Source organism: Lycorma delicatula, chromosome 4 (genome assembly GCF_047948215.1).
Source record: "Lycorma delicatula isolate Av1 chromosome 4, ASM4794821v1, whole genome shotgun sequence".
Classification (NCBI taxonomy): Eukaryota; Metazoa; Arthropoda; class Insecta; order Hemiptera; family Fulgoridae; genus Lycorma; species Lycorma delicatula.
In genome coordinates, this window is record NC_134458.1 from 129,259,187 (window position 1) to 129,279,317 (window position 20,131).

A 20,131-nucleotide genomic window follows, 5' to 3' on the forward strand; every position below is an offset into this window, starting at 1 on the left:
TCAAAATTTTTTTGACAATAAAACTGTGATTACATAATTAAAAATTTCTTTAATTTATTGCAAGCTTGGAGCTAAATTGTAATCAAATTTTTTATGGATAAGACGTTCGTTGTCTGTCAGTTGCATTAGTAATAAATCATAAGATTGAATGTTTGTGGTATTGTTTTTGTAGGAAACCATGATTGTATACAGTTAGTAGTTTTGATACTAGAACTTCAGCCAACTGTAAGCTGTTCAGTTTACGAAGCTTGAAAATTTTAATTCTTACATCAATAACATTTTAGTGCAATAAACTACTTTTGTATAAGAAAGTTTTTTCAAAATTTAATGTCTTGCTGAACTTTGACGTAATATAACGGTCCAAGTAATATTATAAAAAAGTTCGATGACGTATTATTACGTTTTCAGTTTACGTGTCATTTTCTCTACGATTTTTCTATTAAAAAACATAATATTGTATACGCATATATTCCTTCTTTATTACAGTTTTTTTCGAAGCTGGTCTGCTAATGACAATCGTTTCAATTCGTTCGTTTATTATTGTAATTCACTGATTTCAATTATAGCACACTAATGTGTTTATCAAATTAAACACTCGTGTTTTTTATTAGTACAAGTTATATTCTGGTTGTAATAAGTTGTTTAACAAGCTATTTTGGATTTATTTCATAGTAACTAAATTATTTCTCATTTTTATTATTGCATAAAAATCAAGAAATGTCTTACTATATATAACATCTAAAGAAAATAAAACTTATTTTTTATGAAAATATGAGAAATAAATAAACGTAGAGGATTTTCACAGACAACATAATTTTTATATAAAATTTTTCGACAAGAAATATATTGAATAAAGGCGGAATAAAAGAATTCAACTATGAAAAAAATAATAAACACATAAATAATAATCTAAATCTACTAAATATATGAAGTACATCTGATACAATGAAGAGCGACCGAATTAATAACAGAATAAATAAACATATCCATCATTCAATAAAAATTTTAAGCTTATAATAAATAATTATATTAGCTACGACAGAAAACAGAGTTGTGTTTTGAATCGAGTTGGCGAAGAGGTCGATTTATGACATAGCAAGATAAGGGCTTGTACGAGTAGCGCATATTCCAGGGGTATGAGCATCGTTGAGGGTTCTCCAGCCCAATGATATACAACGTGACAGATGCAGCCGACATCCATGTCCGCGTAAAAATGTTTTCCCTCGTTTTGTTTTGATCATGACGAACTTCTTGCATTAATAAACTTTTTAAAAAATCTGGTGTATTTTGGATTTTTTTATAAACATAGAACCAAATATATATTTTTATGTATGTTTTTAAATAAATAAAATTTTTTTTGGGAAAAATAATGAACAAAAAAAGAATGATTTTAAAACCAAAATATCATTAAATAAATTTAAGAGAAAACTATTAAAATATATTCCATGAACATCGTTTATTAATAATGAACTAAACCAATTTGGTCACGAACGTGAAACGATTCAATTGTATTGCTTCCACAGGGAAAATCTAAAATTTATTTTTGTAGACTTTTATTTAACTTTGTGCACTGTATCGCATGACGGGATAGTCAGAATTTTGTCAGCAATATTTAATCTACTTCCAGACGAGATAGAAGGCTAAAATTTTGCACCTATGCTTGTTGTCAATGACAATGCATTGCAATAACAAAAATTTAATAAAAAATCTTATTTTCATACACAATTTTTTGTTTGCAAATAACGGAAATTCAAACAAGCGCACATGCGTTGGAAATACTTCGACGCATAGTGTGCTTTCAGCTACGCAAGAAAATGAGTAGCCTATAATGTGAAGATAGGTTATGTATGCGACAGCTGTTAACTAGTGCCAGTGAATCACTGTTCTTAGATTAATTTAAGTACAAATGTGTTTGGGTCAGTTATTCATTTTTTCTCCTGAATCGTCGCTATATGATGTTTCTTCAACATCAACTTTTAATAATTAGTAAACACGACACTCTTGATTTTTAAGGAGAAATTCTTCGAGGGAGCAGTTAATTTATTTACAGTTAGATACGTATAACCTGCATTTGTGTTTTTTCACATATTTCCTTTTTCTTAAACAAGAATGTAGATTCTTTATGTGCTACTTTTTTCAGGCAGAAGTGGAGGTGGAATCGGAATTAGTTTATCAATACGAATTTTATGGACCGAGTAAAAATTTGTCTAAAATACTGTTGTTCGCACTGGACTTGACTGTGTAGGGCAATAATTGTCATTTCATGCATGCAGTATTTATGATTCTTTGAATAGAAAAAAATCAAATATTTGGCAGGAATTGTTTTTGAATAAATTATTCCCATACCTACAATCAACGAAACTCTTTTTTCTCATTGTTCAATATCAAAATAATTCAATTAATTATGGATTATTTACTATTGCATTTGCTACATAATTATATTTCAGAAGAAATCCATCTACGATTGTCTACAAGTAAAGAGTTACGTAATCATTTATACAATATGCTTAAAAGTGATAAATTAACACATTTCCCTGAAATTGTGTCCGAGAAGTTTCGTAATAATATACTGACTAATTGAGACTAAAAAGTATAAATAAAATAAAAAAATTAACAAAATTTTAAAAGTACGTAAGATGCACTAAAAAATTTTTTAAAAGATTTTCACTTTCAAATTAAATCAAGAATAAATGCTTATAATACACTCTTTGATTAAATCCAAATAACATTTTACATTAATAATGATGATCTACAGATCTGTTTTCTATTCACGGTAGAGAATGTGCTTTTATGTGAATATTTATTTATTACATCTCAGCTACATTTTATTATAATAATGCATTAGTGAATAAATTTACTAAGAAAATTCCTTTAGATTTTATATCACGAATAATAAAAGAGTGGGGCGCCCTTCTTATATATATAGGTATGTATAAAATTTGTGATCGAAAATCTCTAAAATTACTTGATCAATTTCAATTTAAATTGGACATACTGTAGTAGTTTATATGCAGTTATGCATGTAAAAATTTGATGAAAATTGTTTGACTACATTGTTGAGTTACGCTCAATCTAAGATCGACAACAGACAACATAACCTCATTTTGAGGTTAAGTTGACTTTTTATTGGTGTATTTTTCATACGCACTTACGCAGTGAGTCATAGTGGTAAATGAGTAAAGTTGATGCTTATGTGTAGGGTCTACTCGTTATGTTTAATTCATTAATTAAAGGTTATAATAATTTAATTATCTTGTAAAGAGAAAATATATTTTAATATTAAATAATCAAATTATACCTCTTTTAATTTTCATATTTAATTAATGTTTTGTATATTTCTCGTGTAAAAAGTTATAGAAAATAAAATAACAAAAAGTATGTCTTGCGCAAAACTGCGCAAGAATGTTTTATATTAATAAAATTTAAATTTTATTAAAACTAAACGGTTCATTAACATAAAAATAAAATACACTGCATTATAAAACTGAAGTAATATAATATCTAAAATCGAATTATTACGTTCGAGTTTAAACAGATACATTTATTTTTTTGGTTGAAAATAAAACTGTTCGATTCAGAATAAAATTGTAATAAAATAACTAAACCACGGCAGAATTAATACATAGTTAAATAATTAGAGAAATCGTTTACGGAAGAATTCATTGTTTTCAATATAATAATATATTGGACTAAGTGGTTAGAATAATAGTAATTTTAAGGGTACAGAGGAGTAAAGGGAGGATTGAGGTAGTAGTAATAGAAGTGGCTAAAATATTTCAGTAAATCCCATTCAGTTTCCAATTACTAAACTGGAATGAATGCAATACAGCCAGGAAATATCCAATATAATCCTGGTTCATACGATTATATAAAGCCGTCATAAAATTTATATGCAACTTTGTTCTATTTAGGTCTAAAACATAACCATATTACACACTTTTACTACACTCATTACATATAGTTAAATATGTGGAACGTGTGCACGTATAACTTGACGATTCGTTTATGTATACATATACGATATTTTTTATAACAAATAAATATATATATATATATATATATATATATATATTTTAAATTATGCCTTTCAACCAACAGAAATAAATAATTTAATCAATGTAATAAAATTTTCCGCTAACTCAATAAATATAAAAACTATAGAAAAGTAATATATAAAATTTAATTTAAATGTGCAGTGTATCGCTGTACAATAAAGTGATACAGTAAACCATTTTATATGCTTAAGATAAAACAATAAAATAAATATAAAACTACCATCAATAATATAAGATATTAAAAAAAAGCTACAAAAAAAAATAAAAATATATCAGGTTATAGAAAAAATATAAATATTTTATTGAAATATTTATGCAAAAATCTAATAAAAATTTATCATCTTTCACTGACTATTATTATTTAAGTTATAACAATAAAGAGCGTTATTAAAGTTATTGCAATAAAAAAAAATTAATTAAAGAAATATTGTACTAAATAAATGGATAACAAACGGAGATAAAATAAAATAGTGTACAAAAGTAAAATAATTTATTTAAAAAAAAAATTATGCAACATTATTTTGAGATTAGATTGCCCAAAACAAACCGTTACACCGATTATTACAGATAGGGTTTAGTTTTAGACAGGACAAACAAGTGTTAACTTAAGTCAAAATATGTCATTAATTAAATTCAAATGACAAAAAATAAAATAAAATTGTGTAATTTTTGTTGGCAAGAATCTCTAAATTAAAAATTATACGGAATCATTATTATTAACTTTTTTTAAAGAAAAATCAGTATATATATCAAGAGTTATTTATAGTATTTAAATAAAAATTTAATACTGTCGTAAAATTAATCTAACCAAAGTTGTCTTGGAAAAAATATCACATATCAAAATATTTACCAAAATTAGAGGATAGAATATTTCAATAATATTAATATTCAAGTAAATATTATTTCCTAAAATAAGCAAAATGTTATTTAAAAAAAAAAATTTCTCTTTAAAATTGTAAATAGCAGTAAACTTTAATACAAGAATTTAAAAATTAATTTATGAAACCAAGAATATGAGTCCACTTTTCAGTAACGCCCATACAACTAAGTAATATTTAATTAATGAGATATATCTTCGTTAAATCATAACTCATGCCCAATAATACCGGTTTAATGAAGAATTTTAGTTTTTAATTTGTGAGAATTAAAGAGAAAAAAGGACAGTTATAGTTGCGCGGATGATTGTAGATTAATTCCTGTTGACTGGGCAACTAGCAAAGATTGTTGATTCCCGAACCGAAAGCCTTCTGTGTTTGCATTTTGCTAAATGTGAATTTGTATATAGTTCAACGTGAATTCCCCCGTTTCTAAGAAATTTTATTGTGATCTTCAAAGTCACAATAACATTCGTCGATGGCATAATCAGTTTGAAACAATCAGATCTCTGTATAAAGGGAAAGGGAAGCGTACGGAATAACTTATGGTATCTAAAGAAACTTTTAATTGTGTCAGAGAGCCTAACCACGAATAAGGAATGCCTTGATGGCAGTATGGAGTGTTTTAAGATAATGCTTACTTTCCGTCCAAATCGTTACAGGTGTTACACGGCTTTGAAACCTACAGATTTAAAAAAAAAACCTAGATTTCTTTGAATTCTGATGCTGTTTTTTTTCTGTTATTTTCGCTAATTTCATCGAAACCTTTTTATTCAAAATCATTTTGGTATCATAATTATGGGTGTTAATATGATTATTCAGTTTATTTGTAAGGCTATTTTCTTTTTTATATGCTATTCTTGCCGATTTCGCGATCGAAATGCTGCAGCATAAAGACAACTTTCTTGATCGTATTGTGTTTACTGATGAGTAGACATTTCATCAGAATTTAAAAGTTAACATATATAATTCCCAAATCTGGAGGTTAGAAAATTCTCTATGGACTCTTAAACTTCTAAGGGACTCCCAAATTTAAATGTTTTTTGTGCCTGACTTCCCGGCTTCAAGTTTACGGGCTATACTTTTATGCTGAAACAAGCGTAAAAAAAGTTGGATTTTTGGATATACTGGGTACACGGATCTTTCCTCCTTTGCAAACATGGACCAGAGAATTTTTTTGCGCAATTAGATTGTGCGCATCCTAGCTGGTATAACTTTATACGGGACAGTTGAAAGACGATTTCCTCTACCATTGAATCGGTCGGCAGGGACCCAATGTGAAAGCTGGTTTGCAGTGACTTCCATGGTCACCCGATCTGACACTATATGGTTTCTTTCTTTGAATTTTATAAAAAATCTTTTATATGATTAGTTGATTAGACGAACTCTCCGACCAGTTCGATGTGTGCCCAATCCGGTTGAAAGAAAGAATAATTCTTGGAAAAAACTCCTTCATTTTAATCGTGATTCATCACCGTAAGTGAAAGTTCAGAGACAACGAATAGCTCTAATATCCCGATTGATATTATTTTTTGCATACTTGTATATCCATTATGATGGATGATAATGTGTTTTGTACAAGCGAGGAATAGTATAAATGAATGGAACTCGAACCTGGGACTTCCGGATTAAACTCAAATAAACAGCAATTAAGGATACTATCTATTCAATTATTTTAATAAATATGCTCCATCGGATTCGCTTTTAATCTTTAGCTTTTAATTCTTTTTCATAATGTTTCCTAGAATAAAATTAAAAAAATAGTTGTTTTAATATGTAAATAATAATTGTTTTAATTATATTAACAATTAACGTGGTTATAAAATACTCAAACGAAGCTATTTAAAATAAATCTCATCATTCGGATAATTACGGTGAAAGTAAAATCAACAATAAAAGATTTTACTTGAGAATAAAACGAGCTATTTAAAAACAAAATATCTTACCTCTATGCCTGTTGGTCTGTTTATCGAACATTAGCATAGCATCCTCAATCTGAAACAATAAAAATTATAAATCAGCAAGTTATATAAATAGTTTTCAGAATAAATAAGAACTACATTTTTATTGAATAATTAATAAAAACAAGGAGAAAAAAACAAAAATAATGCAGATATTTATGTATGATTTTATGAGGTAAAACTTATAAAAGCAGCGTCCTAAAGAGAATTTGTGTTATATTTATTTTATAAAATTGTACTGCTACGTATCTGTAACCTTTGCATATTTTTTAAGTAATAAATATAATAGTTTATTAAATAACAGAAAATTATTTATTGGTAAACTCGTCGTCGTAAATCAGTTGATGACGAAGTTCTCAGGTTCAAATCCTAATAAAAGTAGTTATTTTTATTTGGATCTGAATACTAGATCGTGGATACCGGTGTTCTTTGGTGGTTGGGTTTAAATTAACTACATGCCTCAGGAGTAGTCGACCTGAACTTCTTTAATACGACAAATTTACCGGTACAGTTACATTAAACTGATAAGTCGCTAATGACTTTAATTGTTGATGCGATTATAAAAAAAATAAAAAAATAAAAAAAAACAGCAAATTTTTTCAGATATATTTTAATGAAAATTTACTACACGTTTCTCCTTGCAGCTTTTCATTGTTAAGAAAGCTTCAAAAAAGTAATATAAGCTTTAATTGAGCTTTGTTAATAAAAGGTGGAATACAAGAAGAAAATCAGTGTTCATTGACATAATATCAGCTTAAAATAATATTAATGTTGTTATAAAGCAGTCTATTTGTTTATAATTTTTTTTTAAAGTAAAATTAAATTATTTTTAAAGTATTAGAGGAAGTTAAAGACAATAATTATAAAAAGAATATATGAATAAAATAATTTAAAAAATAAAAACGGACTTCAAAAAATAGTAGTACTAAAAAGTTACAAATAATTATATTTTTATTTATTAAATAAAGTAAAAATATTTACAACAAATAACTATTTTTGAAGTCGGTGCCAGCCAAAACAAGTTAAAACAAAAAAAAAAACCTATGATCTATATAATACAGATCCTACTTTAAATAATGCAAAATTGGTAATGGAAGGTTTATTACAATAAAATGAGATCTACAAATATGCGACATACAAAAATATGACGTAAGAATACTTTAAAGTACGACGTATAACAATTGTAAACAATAATAAATGTTATAACAAATATTTTAAACAGAGGAATAAATTTACATGATGCCAAAATTACATTACGGACGATAATAGTTCACGAGTTATAAAAAATAAGTAAAAACAAAATCACAATTTTCAAAATATACGCACTAATACGTAGAAGTAGAATTATTCAAAAAATTTATAGGATGTTAACAAGAACAGAGATAAGTTAATGAGATATTTAAATAATAATCAACGTAAACATAAGTGCAAAAGGATTTCATTAAAAGGATTTTGAATGCCATGAAGTAAAAGCAAATATAATCTCAACTCTATACAAAATAAGTAAACGTTAGATTTAGAGATGAAATTTTAAGGCTCGAAACCTTAATTTAAACACAGCGCACAGGTATACGGGTGAGCTTCCTAAAGTGAATTAAAAATAGAAAATGATGAAGACTGTATAATTTTGAGATCAACTTCAATTTCAGCCATATAGCGCTAGAACAAATTCAGCCATATCTCCGCTGTTTATCAACCGATTTAAAAAATAAGGGGTTATTTTATTCACAATAAACAACTTTGTATTTTATATAATAAAATATTATTTAACAAAACTAATATTTAATGAAATATTAATGATTAATAAAGTTTAATGGCCGCTATTTTGAAATTATCAAATGAAAAATTTTCAAAATTATATTGTGGAAAATGTTGGGTAAGTACCGGGCCTGCAAACACTTTTAAGCACGATGCTGTACATTCCTGTTGACATCATCCAGAGCAGTCAAAAGGATTGCTTCACAATCTTTTCAATTTCTTGGTGTAGTTCCACTAGTGACCGTGCCTTCTTACAGGTATGTCCTTGACGGTACCCCGCAAGTAAAAATCTAAGGGAGTTAAATCAGGTGAACAGGGAGGTACTCAATTGGGCCCATTCGTCCTACCAAACGGTCCGGTACATATTTATCCAAGTAGACACGCAGGTCTGAATGAAAGTGCGGTGGGGCGCCATCTTGTTGAATAAGAAATGAAATTGTCACCAAACAAAGCCTAATAGATGATAAAATTAATGTGTTCAGCATCTAAATAAGCCTGGCCAGTAACCTAACTTTAAAAAAAAATTGATGTGGATACCCTTCCTTGTAAACCTTTATAGCTTCCTTGTACGCCTTCATGGCTTCTTTGTACACCTATTAAATTACATATACACATTTTTTTGCTACACTTCATTTAAACTTATTTCATTTGAAAGTGAGTTATAATCCTCCAATTCTTTAATAACGTGGACAGTTACACAATTGCATTGTGGTGGACACCACATTGCGTCAAATTTTTTTGTGGTATCCGTATCAGCATTTTATATTAGTTCAGCTTATATTAATTCAGTTTAAATAAATGTAAGTCTTATATCTATCTAATACTATGTTTTTTTTAATTATTATGATATAACCTTCAACCAAATGAAAAAAAAAACAAAACGATTAATCGGATGTTTCAACAAATCTGATGCGGACACTACATGATTTACTTGTACACCTATTATATTGTATATATATATATATATATATATATATACATTTTTTTTTTATATTGCATTATTATTTTTGTAATATTTTTTACAATCAGAGGTTAATAATTATTAATAAATCAATATATTTAAATTAAAAAAAAATGTTAAAAAAAGGGAAATGAAGTCTGATTTGAACCGATATGTGTTCCCATTGTAAGATCCAAATATTTCATTAATTCAAATCTTATTAGGCTATAACTCTGGAACCAATGAAAATAAGTACTACTTATGATATATAGTTGAAAAGCTAATGAGGATGTATCACTGCAGTTAAGAAAAAGTCCAAAATCTAATGGATTTTGGGCTTTTTTGGACACTTTTGTTTCAGTCGATTGCATTAAAATGGGAGGTGAACAACTAGATGTTACAACAGTCCTAAATCCAAAATGTCAACATTCTACGGCTAATCATTTCTGAGTTATGCGAGATATATACGTACGTACAGACGTCACGCCGAAATTAGTCAAAATGGATTTAGGGATAGGCAAAATGATATTTCCGTTGAAATCTGAAAACAGAAATTTTTCGCGATTTTACTTCGTAGAAGGAAGTAAATAATGTTCCAATTAGTCACTTTTCCTTTCCTTCAAAATTATTTTGCAAGCGCCAGCGAGCAATGCTTAGGCGTATAAACATAAACGTTGTTCAGTTTCAAATTCGTGTCTCCGTTGTCGTTGTCAAATATCCAATACTTAGAATTTTTTTTACTCCTCGAATGACACAGCTGTGTTGTGTGCAGCGATAGCCCATATCGCTGCACATTATCAAACGATTGGATCGTATTGCATAGATTAACACTAGCGCTATCTCTTGCTGTGCCTGAACGATAGCACTACAAGTTGAACCCGAAGCCAACGCGAACTGAAGAATTGTATGACACTTTTTTAGTGTGCGTACATTTTTTTTGAACAGCCCGTATTATACGCCGAATTTCATTAAAATAACTCAAATATACACATTTTTATTGAAAAAAAAAACACAAAACGAATGGGAAATTTAAGCGAGTTGGGACATTTTTTTATTTTAATGTCCTGAATTTTCTGGACCCCTTAAATTTGGCCAGCACCTCTCGGTATGCATAGTATAATACTAGGAACATTCCATTATCAATATTAAAGATCATAATTATTATTCCTATGTAATAGCGGTCTGCTCTGTGTAGTTATATTTATGCTTATAATGTGGTTGGTCATATATATGAGACTATGAGACATAATACTGGTTAACCCATAATATCAGTTGTTAACCTATGTGGCTACATGGTTGATTGTTAAGCATAAATTTACATTTCAGATATATCCACCCTCTGATATACTCCAACATGCTTATTCCCTTTCTCTATTCTAATATCTCTGTCACTCTCTCTCATATTCACCCTCTTATAATGCTATCTTCCTCTATTGAATGATCTCCTAACCCTATCCCATCCCTCAAAGTTATGTAAATGTAACGGAGAGCAATATATCTTGAACACATCCTTCTGTCATACTTGCTCTTGATAGTACATTGTACAGGCATACATAAATAAAGGGTTATATTTAGCTGAATGTATTAATTAATTTATAATGTAATTATTTAACGCTAAATAATTTATATACCTGATATTCTTTGAGTGTTCGAACATATAAATAGGAAAGCTAAAAATAATAAATAAGTAAAAATAAAATGAATATGTAAAACAAAATGAATTGCTTGGACTAGGAAAATAAAACAATAAACATTCGTATTATATATGTTATGATAATAAACGGCGTTTACTTTCTAGTTGAGACAAAAATTATTTTAAAAAAAAATACTTTACGTTATTTTTTAACACCGAATAAGCTGTATTTTTATTTTACACAATACTAGTTTTTATAAAAATTGTAACCCACCTGGTTGGTCTAGTGGCAAAACTCGTCATCGTAAATCAGCTGATTTCGAAGCAAAAGGTTATAAGTTTCAAATTCTAATAAATGTAGTTATCCACGATACAGTGATCGTGAATACCGGTATTCTTTGGTTGTTGGAGTTCAATTAATCACAAGTCTCAGGAATGGTCAGCCTGAGTCTGTTCAAGATTAAGCGTTTACCGGTACATTCACACAAATATTTATGAGTTGTTAATGACTCTAATTGTTGATGTGACTATAAATAAAAAGATAATAAAAAAGTAAATAAAAAAAAAAAAATTATAATAATTTTAAAACTAACAGAAATCATTTTATTTGGAAAAAATGTACTAACATCATTCTATCACAGATGACTACAAAAAAAGTTTTTTATCACAGCGCTTTAAAATTAAGTTTATGAACGAATTATACCTCCTTTTATTCTTATTAGATACTACACGTACACGCTTTTCTGGAATATGCATTCGTTATTAGAAAAACATCTTTTGATTGCGGATCACAACATTTTTATAATTGTATTTTAGTTTTAAAAGTTCATTTGAATCGTAAATAAATCAAACAAATAACTCTCTTTTTGCCCTCTTATGGGTAGAAATCATAATTACGGCGGAAGATCTTTTTTTTAAATAATCATATTACAAGATGCAGTCATAAGTAATAACTTGTATTACTGTTAATCTTTAATGAATTAATTTATCCTAAAATGAATGTAAAAGTTAATAAACTTTTTTTTAAAAGCAATGATAGAATTTTAACTTATTTTTGACATTATTCTTTTAAAAGCATTGATATGCAACATTTCCAAGCTAACTTTCTCAAAAATGGTTTATAAAGTTTTAATATGTTTACGCATCTACTCTCTCAACAACAAATAATGTGTAATTCCATCAGTTTGTCATGGCGCCAATATGGCCACGATTGACGTATTTAATTTGTACACTGCAGCTAAAGGCATTTCTATCCCTATGTGACTTGGTTACCTCTACGAAGACATCACTATGAACTCTTGAGGAATTTAATAGCAACTCGCGTTGCAAATTTATTGCAGCTAGAGTCTGAGCGTAGCGCTAACCGGGAATCACGGATTTCAGCTGTTTCAGAGGACCGAGAATACTCTCACTCTTTCAGCATATTCTGAGCAATAAAAAAGGTAACTTTTCTTTCTTGAAGGCGTATTCTTTTAATTTTTTGCAATCCAATATCGACAGCTAAAATAAACAATCAAAATGTTCGCTAACTTTATTCAATTCCTTCATATAATAAAGAATAAAGGATTAATGTTATTTTTTCAATGAATATTTTTATTTATATTAGGAATATCGTGTTAATTCTAATTGGAGATAATACCAAGCCTCTACGGTATAAATTTTTAAAGTTTTATTAAAATCAGTCCAGTAGTTTTAGTGTATTGCGAAGACAGGGACGACCCAAGTTATCATTTTATTATATGTAGTGATTCCACATGCGAATACTTAAACATCTTTGTCTGTTTATGTAAACTTGTATAATATATACACATGTTCAGCCATGTACATGTATAACTTATTAGATAATAATAAATTTCAAAATTAAAAATGTTATTTTCACTACTTTTGAAAACTAAGTTTACTTAGTAATTATTAGAGTTATGTGATAATGATGAAATAAAACTAAGAAAGGTTTAAATAATGACACTAGTGTAAATGGATGGATGTTTAGAAATTGAAGAAGAGTAATAATTTTGATTAAAATAAGGGTTGAGTGTAGTAAAATAAAATATTGGATAGGGGTAGGTTTATGGGTAAGGGAACTAAAAAATGTTGGGTAAGAGCATAGTGAGAAAGAGTTATAATAGTAAGAGTAATCTTGGTGGGGATGAGTACTGGTAAAGCAAGAAGGGCGGGGGGCGGGTTGTACTATAGGAAGGACAGAACCGTGTTGATTTAACCAGTCGTCATTTCGCACTGAAAGCAAGAGCGAAAAATAAAAAAATATAAAAAAAAACCGAATGAAAAGAGAGGCTGGGGAATGAGACTGACTAGCACCTTTTCAGATTAAACTGCAAGGGGAATAAGATAATTCACATCACAGCCCATTAAAACCCGGGCACTGTAATCCCACTCCGACCACCTAAAACCTCCCCATACTACTTTCTCCACCCGACAAACTCTAGGCTCTCTAACGCCGACAAAACGAGTTGAGGGGAAAATAAACGAGAATGAAAATGTTGTGTTCATTGGAGAAAAGAGAGAGTATAAGTTAAGAGAGAGGTTTTAGGGTCTAAAAAGAAAGAGAGTTAGAGAGCACGAGAGACTGCAAACTCAACAGCAAACTCTACGACGACCTCTCTCCTCCATTAACAGAAACAGAAGAACGGAAATTAAAAATGAATGTAGACCGCTTTATATTACTTGTATTGATCATACGTTTATATAATCATATGATTTTGTCCCTTTCTGTTAGTCTATTACTGTTCATTCCTTTAGCTCTGTGACCATTAAACAGATAAGATAACCCCTTTTAACGAAATAAAATAAGAAGGAAATAAAAGAAGCACAAGCAATGCATCGTCTTATCTATTTCCAGACCATTTAAAAAAATATCAACATTTATTTATAACTCTTGACATCAACAAAACAATCATTTTGTACTAAAAAAAAAAAAAAAAAGTCTGTATAGATACTATACAATACGTACTCTGTTTCATAAACTTTTACATAGTACAGACTCCTATACCACAACTTATAGTCACGTTTTTTAATGACTTTTCGAAGTAAAGAAGGGTGTTACTTTCAGTTGCACGGTTTGAGGGGGGTAGTGAAAATTTTCTTTACGTTTTAAAATATCAGGAGACGAATTACCATTCACTTAAATTTGGGTTTCCTTACACACATATATATATTTTAGGCCTATATATAAAATGTTGTGGACCGACAATCTCCGAAGCTACTAGATCGATTTCACTGAAATTTAGACATTCATAATAGTAAATCTGAAGTCGAGCATTAGACAATTTTATAAAGGTTGGTTGAGTCGTTCTTGAGTTACGTTCAAATTAAGGTCGAAAAAGATTTGAACTTACGTTGACTGTGTAGTGGTGTATTTTAGGTAGATTTCATACGAAAGCTACCTATTGTAATGAGCACTATTATTCGACTTCCAGAAAATTTCGACATATCTTCGCGTTTCACATCCTCAGACCCCTAAAGTCGAAGTTTTGTATATACAAAACATACATATATATGTATGTATATATATTTCACTTTCTTGTGGATACGATAACTGCCGTAATTTTGCGCAAAGAACTTTCAAATTGTTCCTTAAAAATAACGCGTCCCAAAATCTTGGTTGAGTTCGTTAACGGCCAAAATCGGACCATGGGGGGGCTTTTTCGAAAAAAACAAAATATCCTATAACTTTCTTGTAAAGTAAAATATCGAATTCTTTTAAAGTTCCTACTATTCTTTGGATAAGGGCGTAAAACTTGTCTAAATAAATTTTTTTTTATCGCGTAAGACAGAAATACGTTAATTTTCACAAAATAATTTTAAGAAATATTGTACCTTTGGTTAAGTAAAACTATGACAAAAATCTGATATAATTATAATAACGTATTATAAAATATTTATGTTGTTGACATTACGTATTGTCTTTTTCTATTTTTAATCATAGGATTATGATTTTAATGACCCATCAATCTTATTTCTTTTTTAATAGGATTTGACTTAAAATTTTCTCTTATTTTGAATTTTATCATTATTACCTAATTTTCATTATTTTTTTCTTTACATCACACTTAAAAAGCCTCTATTTTTTGTTTTTGTTTTGTGATTTACCTATAACTTTCTTCGTTTTCTTGCTATAAAGCGCTTCATGTAAACAAATATCTAATAAAATTTTTTTTTAATTCCTAAATTTACGGTAGATTTTTTCTACAATACATTACAACTGGGTTACACTAATCAAAAAATCTCTTTTCAAGCTTCTTTATTTGATAACCCACTTGATAAATATTAAATAATGTTTGATTTTAAATTAGAAAATTCCTTCTTAAATCTGTTAGTACGTATTGTTAGTCATTTTACTGTTTTTTATAACAATGAAATCCTGGAATGTCACTTACGTAGTCAAAAAGAATAATTTTTATTGTAATTCATTAGTTCCTAGAATCGCTAAAATCATAATCCTGTGTAAAAATAGAAAAAGACAATACACAATGTCAACGACATAAATATTTTATAATTTTTAATTGTATATAATTTATATGAATAAGTATAATCCTAAACAATGTACTGTCTCGCATTAAATTCACGTCTTTTAAGGTGTTTTAGAAGCATCAAAAGAAGGTACTTCACCTCATCTGTACTTCCTATCAGTCACAGAAACCGGTCAACTTCAATATTTGCTTAACCAGCATCTGGTAAAGTACGAAAATTTATTTCTCAGTAATCTTTTTGAAACTCCTATTATCTTTTGAGTTTTGAATTTTTATAATTATTAAATGAATCTTGATAAAATATTTTCTGAAAATGTGTTTTTATAGAAGGTCGTAGCATTAAGATCCAAAATGGAATTAGAAAACCGAGTACTCATAAAATGATCTGCTATAAAACTGATTTATCAAGTTATTCTTAACTGTTGAAAAACGAAGCAACAAAATGTTAATAATAAGATTTAAACGTACATACATTTATCTAACAATGTTCAAATCTGAAAAAACTTTCCAATTGAAATTTAAGTATTTTAATTCCAAAGTTTTTGATAACATTATCCGTTACGATATCGACAGAAATAATATTTCTTTCTATGCCTTTGTTACAAATAACAATACTATTGTTCTTTCCAAGTTACATTTACTGTAACAATCTAAACAACTTAGGTCAAATTGTATAGAACAAGAAGAAAAACAGCGGCATTAAAGTGGCATCAAAGAAAATCCTACTTAAATACATGTCGAAAAATAATCTAAAAATTGTATTATATTATACAAAAACGAAACGTTAACAGAAAACGCCAACCGGTTATCTTTTAGTCGGTAGCAGATATCATACATAGACAGTCACGTTAGTTGTTATACTACTAATCCTTTTCCATATTTTGGATCTAAGAAAAACAGTAGAAAGTTTCTCTACTTATAAAGTTGTTTTGTTCGTTGAGGAGATTTGAGATGTTTATTGTTGCGTGGCCGTGTAGTAGAAGTTCAGGTTTATTTCTTCTAAAAGAAAAGTTAGCGGACAGCGGGGCACACTTTTAGGCGCCACTCGCTCCCGTTCACCCAACGTTTCCACTCTTTCACCATTTTTTGTATTCTTCTCTAACCCCCCCCACACAAATACACCCTCCATCTACCAAACTAACCCTGTTCCCTTTAACACAACTTTGATTTCCCATGATTCTTTTAGCTACTAGCAAAACAATCTAACGACCATCTTTTACCCTTACAGTACCATTACTTTCAAACTGCCTTTGTTTTGGTTGCTCGTTCTTCGTATAGTGATATATTTCTGGTAATACTTTATTTTAAAATATTCAAGGCAGTAATTCATACCTATGAAAGATATCGTCAATAAAATGTATTATTTGTTTCTGCGTATATTTTAACTTGATGAATATTTTAATTACATATAATAAAAGTATACAAAACCATAGTATGGGTTAATTCTGTTAAAAAAGAAAATCTTGTATAAAAAAGTGTGTTTTCAATTATTAAATAACAGAAATTGAATATGGACACAATGACTAAGGATACAACAAACGAATTAAAAAAGCTGGCGAAATATGGCATTATTTTCCTGGCTGCGCTTATCAAATCCAGATTACCAAAATAAGATTTATGCACCAAAATTCCCAAGTTTCGAATAAAATAATTTTGTTTTTAGGAGCTTCCTTACACTGTGGGGAAAATTTAAGAAAAAATATATTTATAAGGAAGTGATCTCTAACAAAAATAAATTGTTTAAAAATATTGAAAAAATAAAGTATAACTTTTATGAAAGTAATGAAAAAAACATTGCTTTTCATTTTGAGACCGAAATGTAATATAGATGCCAAAGCTACTTTAATTTTATAAGCCGTTTAACTGTTGAAGAAAAATTAAAAAAAAAAAAAAAAAATTAATAAAAGTTAAAACAGTTAGACCAAAACCAAAAAAAGTATATATTTTTTATAGGTAAGGAATAAATTTTAAGAGAGATTTTTCTAAAAATAATCATATTCACCCTAACAAAGCTGCTTAAGTAAAGTTTTCTTTAAATCTTACACCCCATTCAATATGGACTAAAATCAGAAAAAAATATTTTGAAAAATCGTTCTTTCAAATTTTCAGCGTCACTAGGGTTCAGATTTTCCATCGTTGAAATTTCAGTCATTGCACAACGTTTTAGGCGGGTTAACTTATCTCAATAACAATGGCGACTGACAAAAAATGAGGGGGCGTATGTTAACGTGTTTTGGAATGTTAGTAGTAAGGATATGGAACTGCAATATGGCAGCACATATCGCTTTGTGTGATATTATGTTCTCCCGTGACGTTCCAGTGTACATTACATTTCAGCCGCCCCTCGTACATAATTTTCAAATATTTGCAAGCGTGATCATAGGGTAAAGTAGAAAAAATAAATTAATATAAATATCATTGGAAGAATAATAAAGAAAGAATTTTATTATAATAAATCTGGTAGCAGGTAAAAAAAAAAAACTAAATTATTTTTAATAAAAATTGTATCTTGGTGACGTATGTTTTAGTCTTGAATGATATTTCAGTCTCGGTGGTGAGCTCATATTACTTACAGCCATGAAGTAAGCTAAGGAAGGGTTGGCGCTCAACCCTTCCTTCTGCGCTAGAAGAACATCCGATTATTCATTTGTTTTTAGTAACCTCTGGCAATATTGACACTGAGTTACAATGACAACTAATTCTACCGATCGCTCCTGTAATTAACAATACTTCAGAAGTTATCTTAATAATTTCATCATTTACATGTTTGAAAATCATTAAATTTGTTTGAAATTTTATCCACCTTACTGCTTCTAAAAATTTGAATGAATGTTTTTAACGACGGTGCTTTTTTGTCAGAACAGAGGTTTTTAATTTATTACGAAACAGACAGAAAAAACAATTCTTAGCATGATTGAAAACAACCCTAATAACACTGAAAAACTCCTAACTCTTAAGTTTTATTAACATACATATTATTATTAATAAAAAATAAATAAACGAGTAAAATGTATATATATATATATAAATATATATATAAAAATTACGTAAAGAATTGGAATACAATTTAATTTTAATCTGTATTTTCATTTTAAGGATTAAAAATATTTTAACATCATTTAGTAATCAATTTAACCAAGCTAGCAAAACCACTAGATAAACTCTATCCCATTCCTGTACGTCCATTTCAACTACCACCCTTTTCTATCCTACCTTTTCACAGGAAGGATACCGCAGCACAGAGGACGCTCTGAATAATTCCTAGAGATAAGTGCCCACTAATGAACGTCATTGTTCTCCTCAATCCCTTTTGTATGGGTAGTGGCAGTAAAATTTCGCGTACGGTAGCACGGTTTATTCCAGTCGTGATGGTTACACTAGAACAAGCGGTAAACGAACCTTCCTTCTGTTTTAAATTACTTTTTTTCAAATTTTTAATCATTATATTGCAAATAGTAAAAAAAATATAAATAAACATTATTTTATAATCAAAACTGTAGTTTTTTTATTACGTTAACAGTATTGTTTAATATAATTGTTTCCTTTTATGTAGTTGTAAATACAGATATTTCAGTTTATTTAAACTTAACATTTATAATAATATTAATATTTATCATTTATTTAAACTAAATTAGTATGTAATATTGATTTTGGACAATTAATTCGTACAAAATAAAATTGCATGTATATTATTTCTGTAAAATACTTAAGCTCTATAAAATTATTTATATATATAAAATAGAAAATAATAAAGTGCACAAAAAAATTCTCTTCCAATAAAAATTGTTAATAGTTGGAACAGTAAAGAATATGCTAAAATGGGTGATAAATTTCTAATTAAAATTAAAAAAAGTACCGAAACTAATTGGGTGTAGTAATTTTTAAGAATAGTTACTCTTGTTTACATTAAAACTTCCGTATGTATGTCTACTGATATTCATTTAACACTTAAGAAATTTTGGGCCAATTTTAATGATATGCTGAGTTTTAAATAAAATTTAAAAATAATAGTAAGTGTAAATTTATTCAGCTAAACCCATTACTGGATGAACAGTAAATATTAAGTAAATTGCAAGTCGGAATCTTTGCTATCATAGTCAGCGCAACCTAGGTACTGAATATAAATGGTATCACAAATAAAATTTTGCACCAATTTTTATGACGTTTAATTTATTATATTCAAATAACAATGATAGACTCGAAAATTATAAATGTTATAATACATTTTTATTTACAGGTGATGCTCAATATGGGTATCATTTGATCTTTAGGCATGCCTGAAAAAGTATCAACATGTTCGAAAATACTAGGTTTAAGTAACAAAGGAGTGATTGCATTAAGAATTTATGTTATTTTTCAGTTCATCCATGATGTGAGTATTTTAAATGCATTGCTCTTATAAATAAAAATCTGTTGATGTAA

The 20,131-nt window shown here is 28.5% G+C and overlaps 1 protein-coding gene across 1 annotated transcript in view; it reads right to left on the reverse strand.

The window, feature by feature from the left end:
- Positions 1 to 20,131, reverse strand: part of Rbp6 (RNA-binding protein 6) — a 967,859-nt gene that overhangs the window by 344,951 nt on the left and 602,777 nt on the right. The window contains exon 5 of the mRNA XM_075364169.1: positions 6,877 to 6,925. Within this exon, the coding sequence (XP_075220284.1) occupies positions 6,877 to 6,925 (49 nt within the window). The remainder of the gene's footprint in view (positions 1 to 6,876; positions 6,926 to 20,131) is intronic.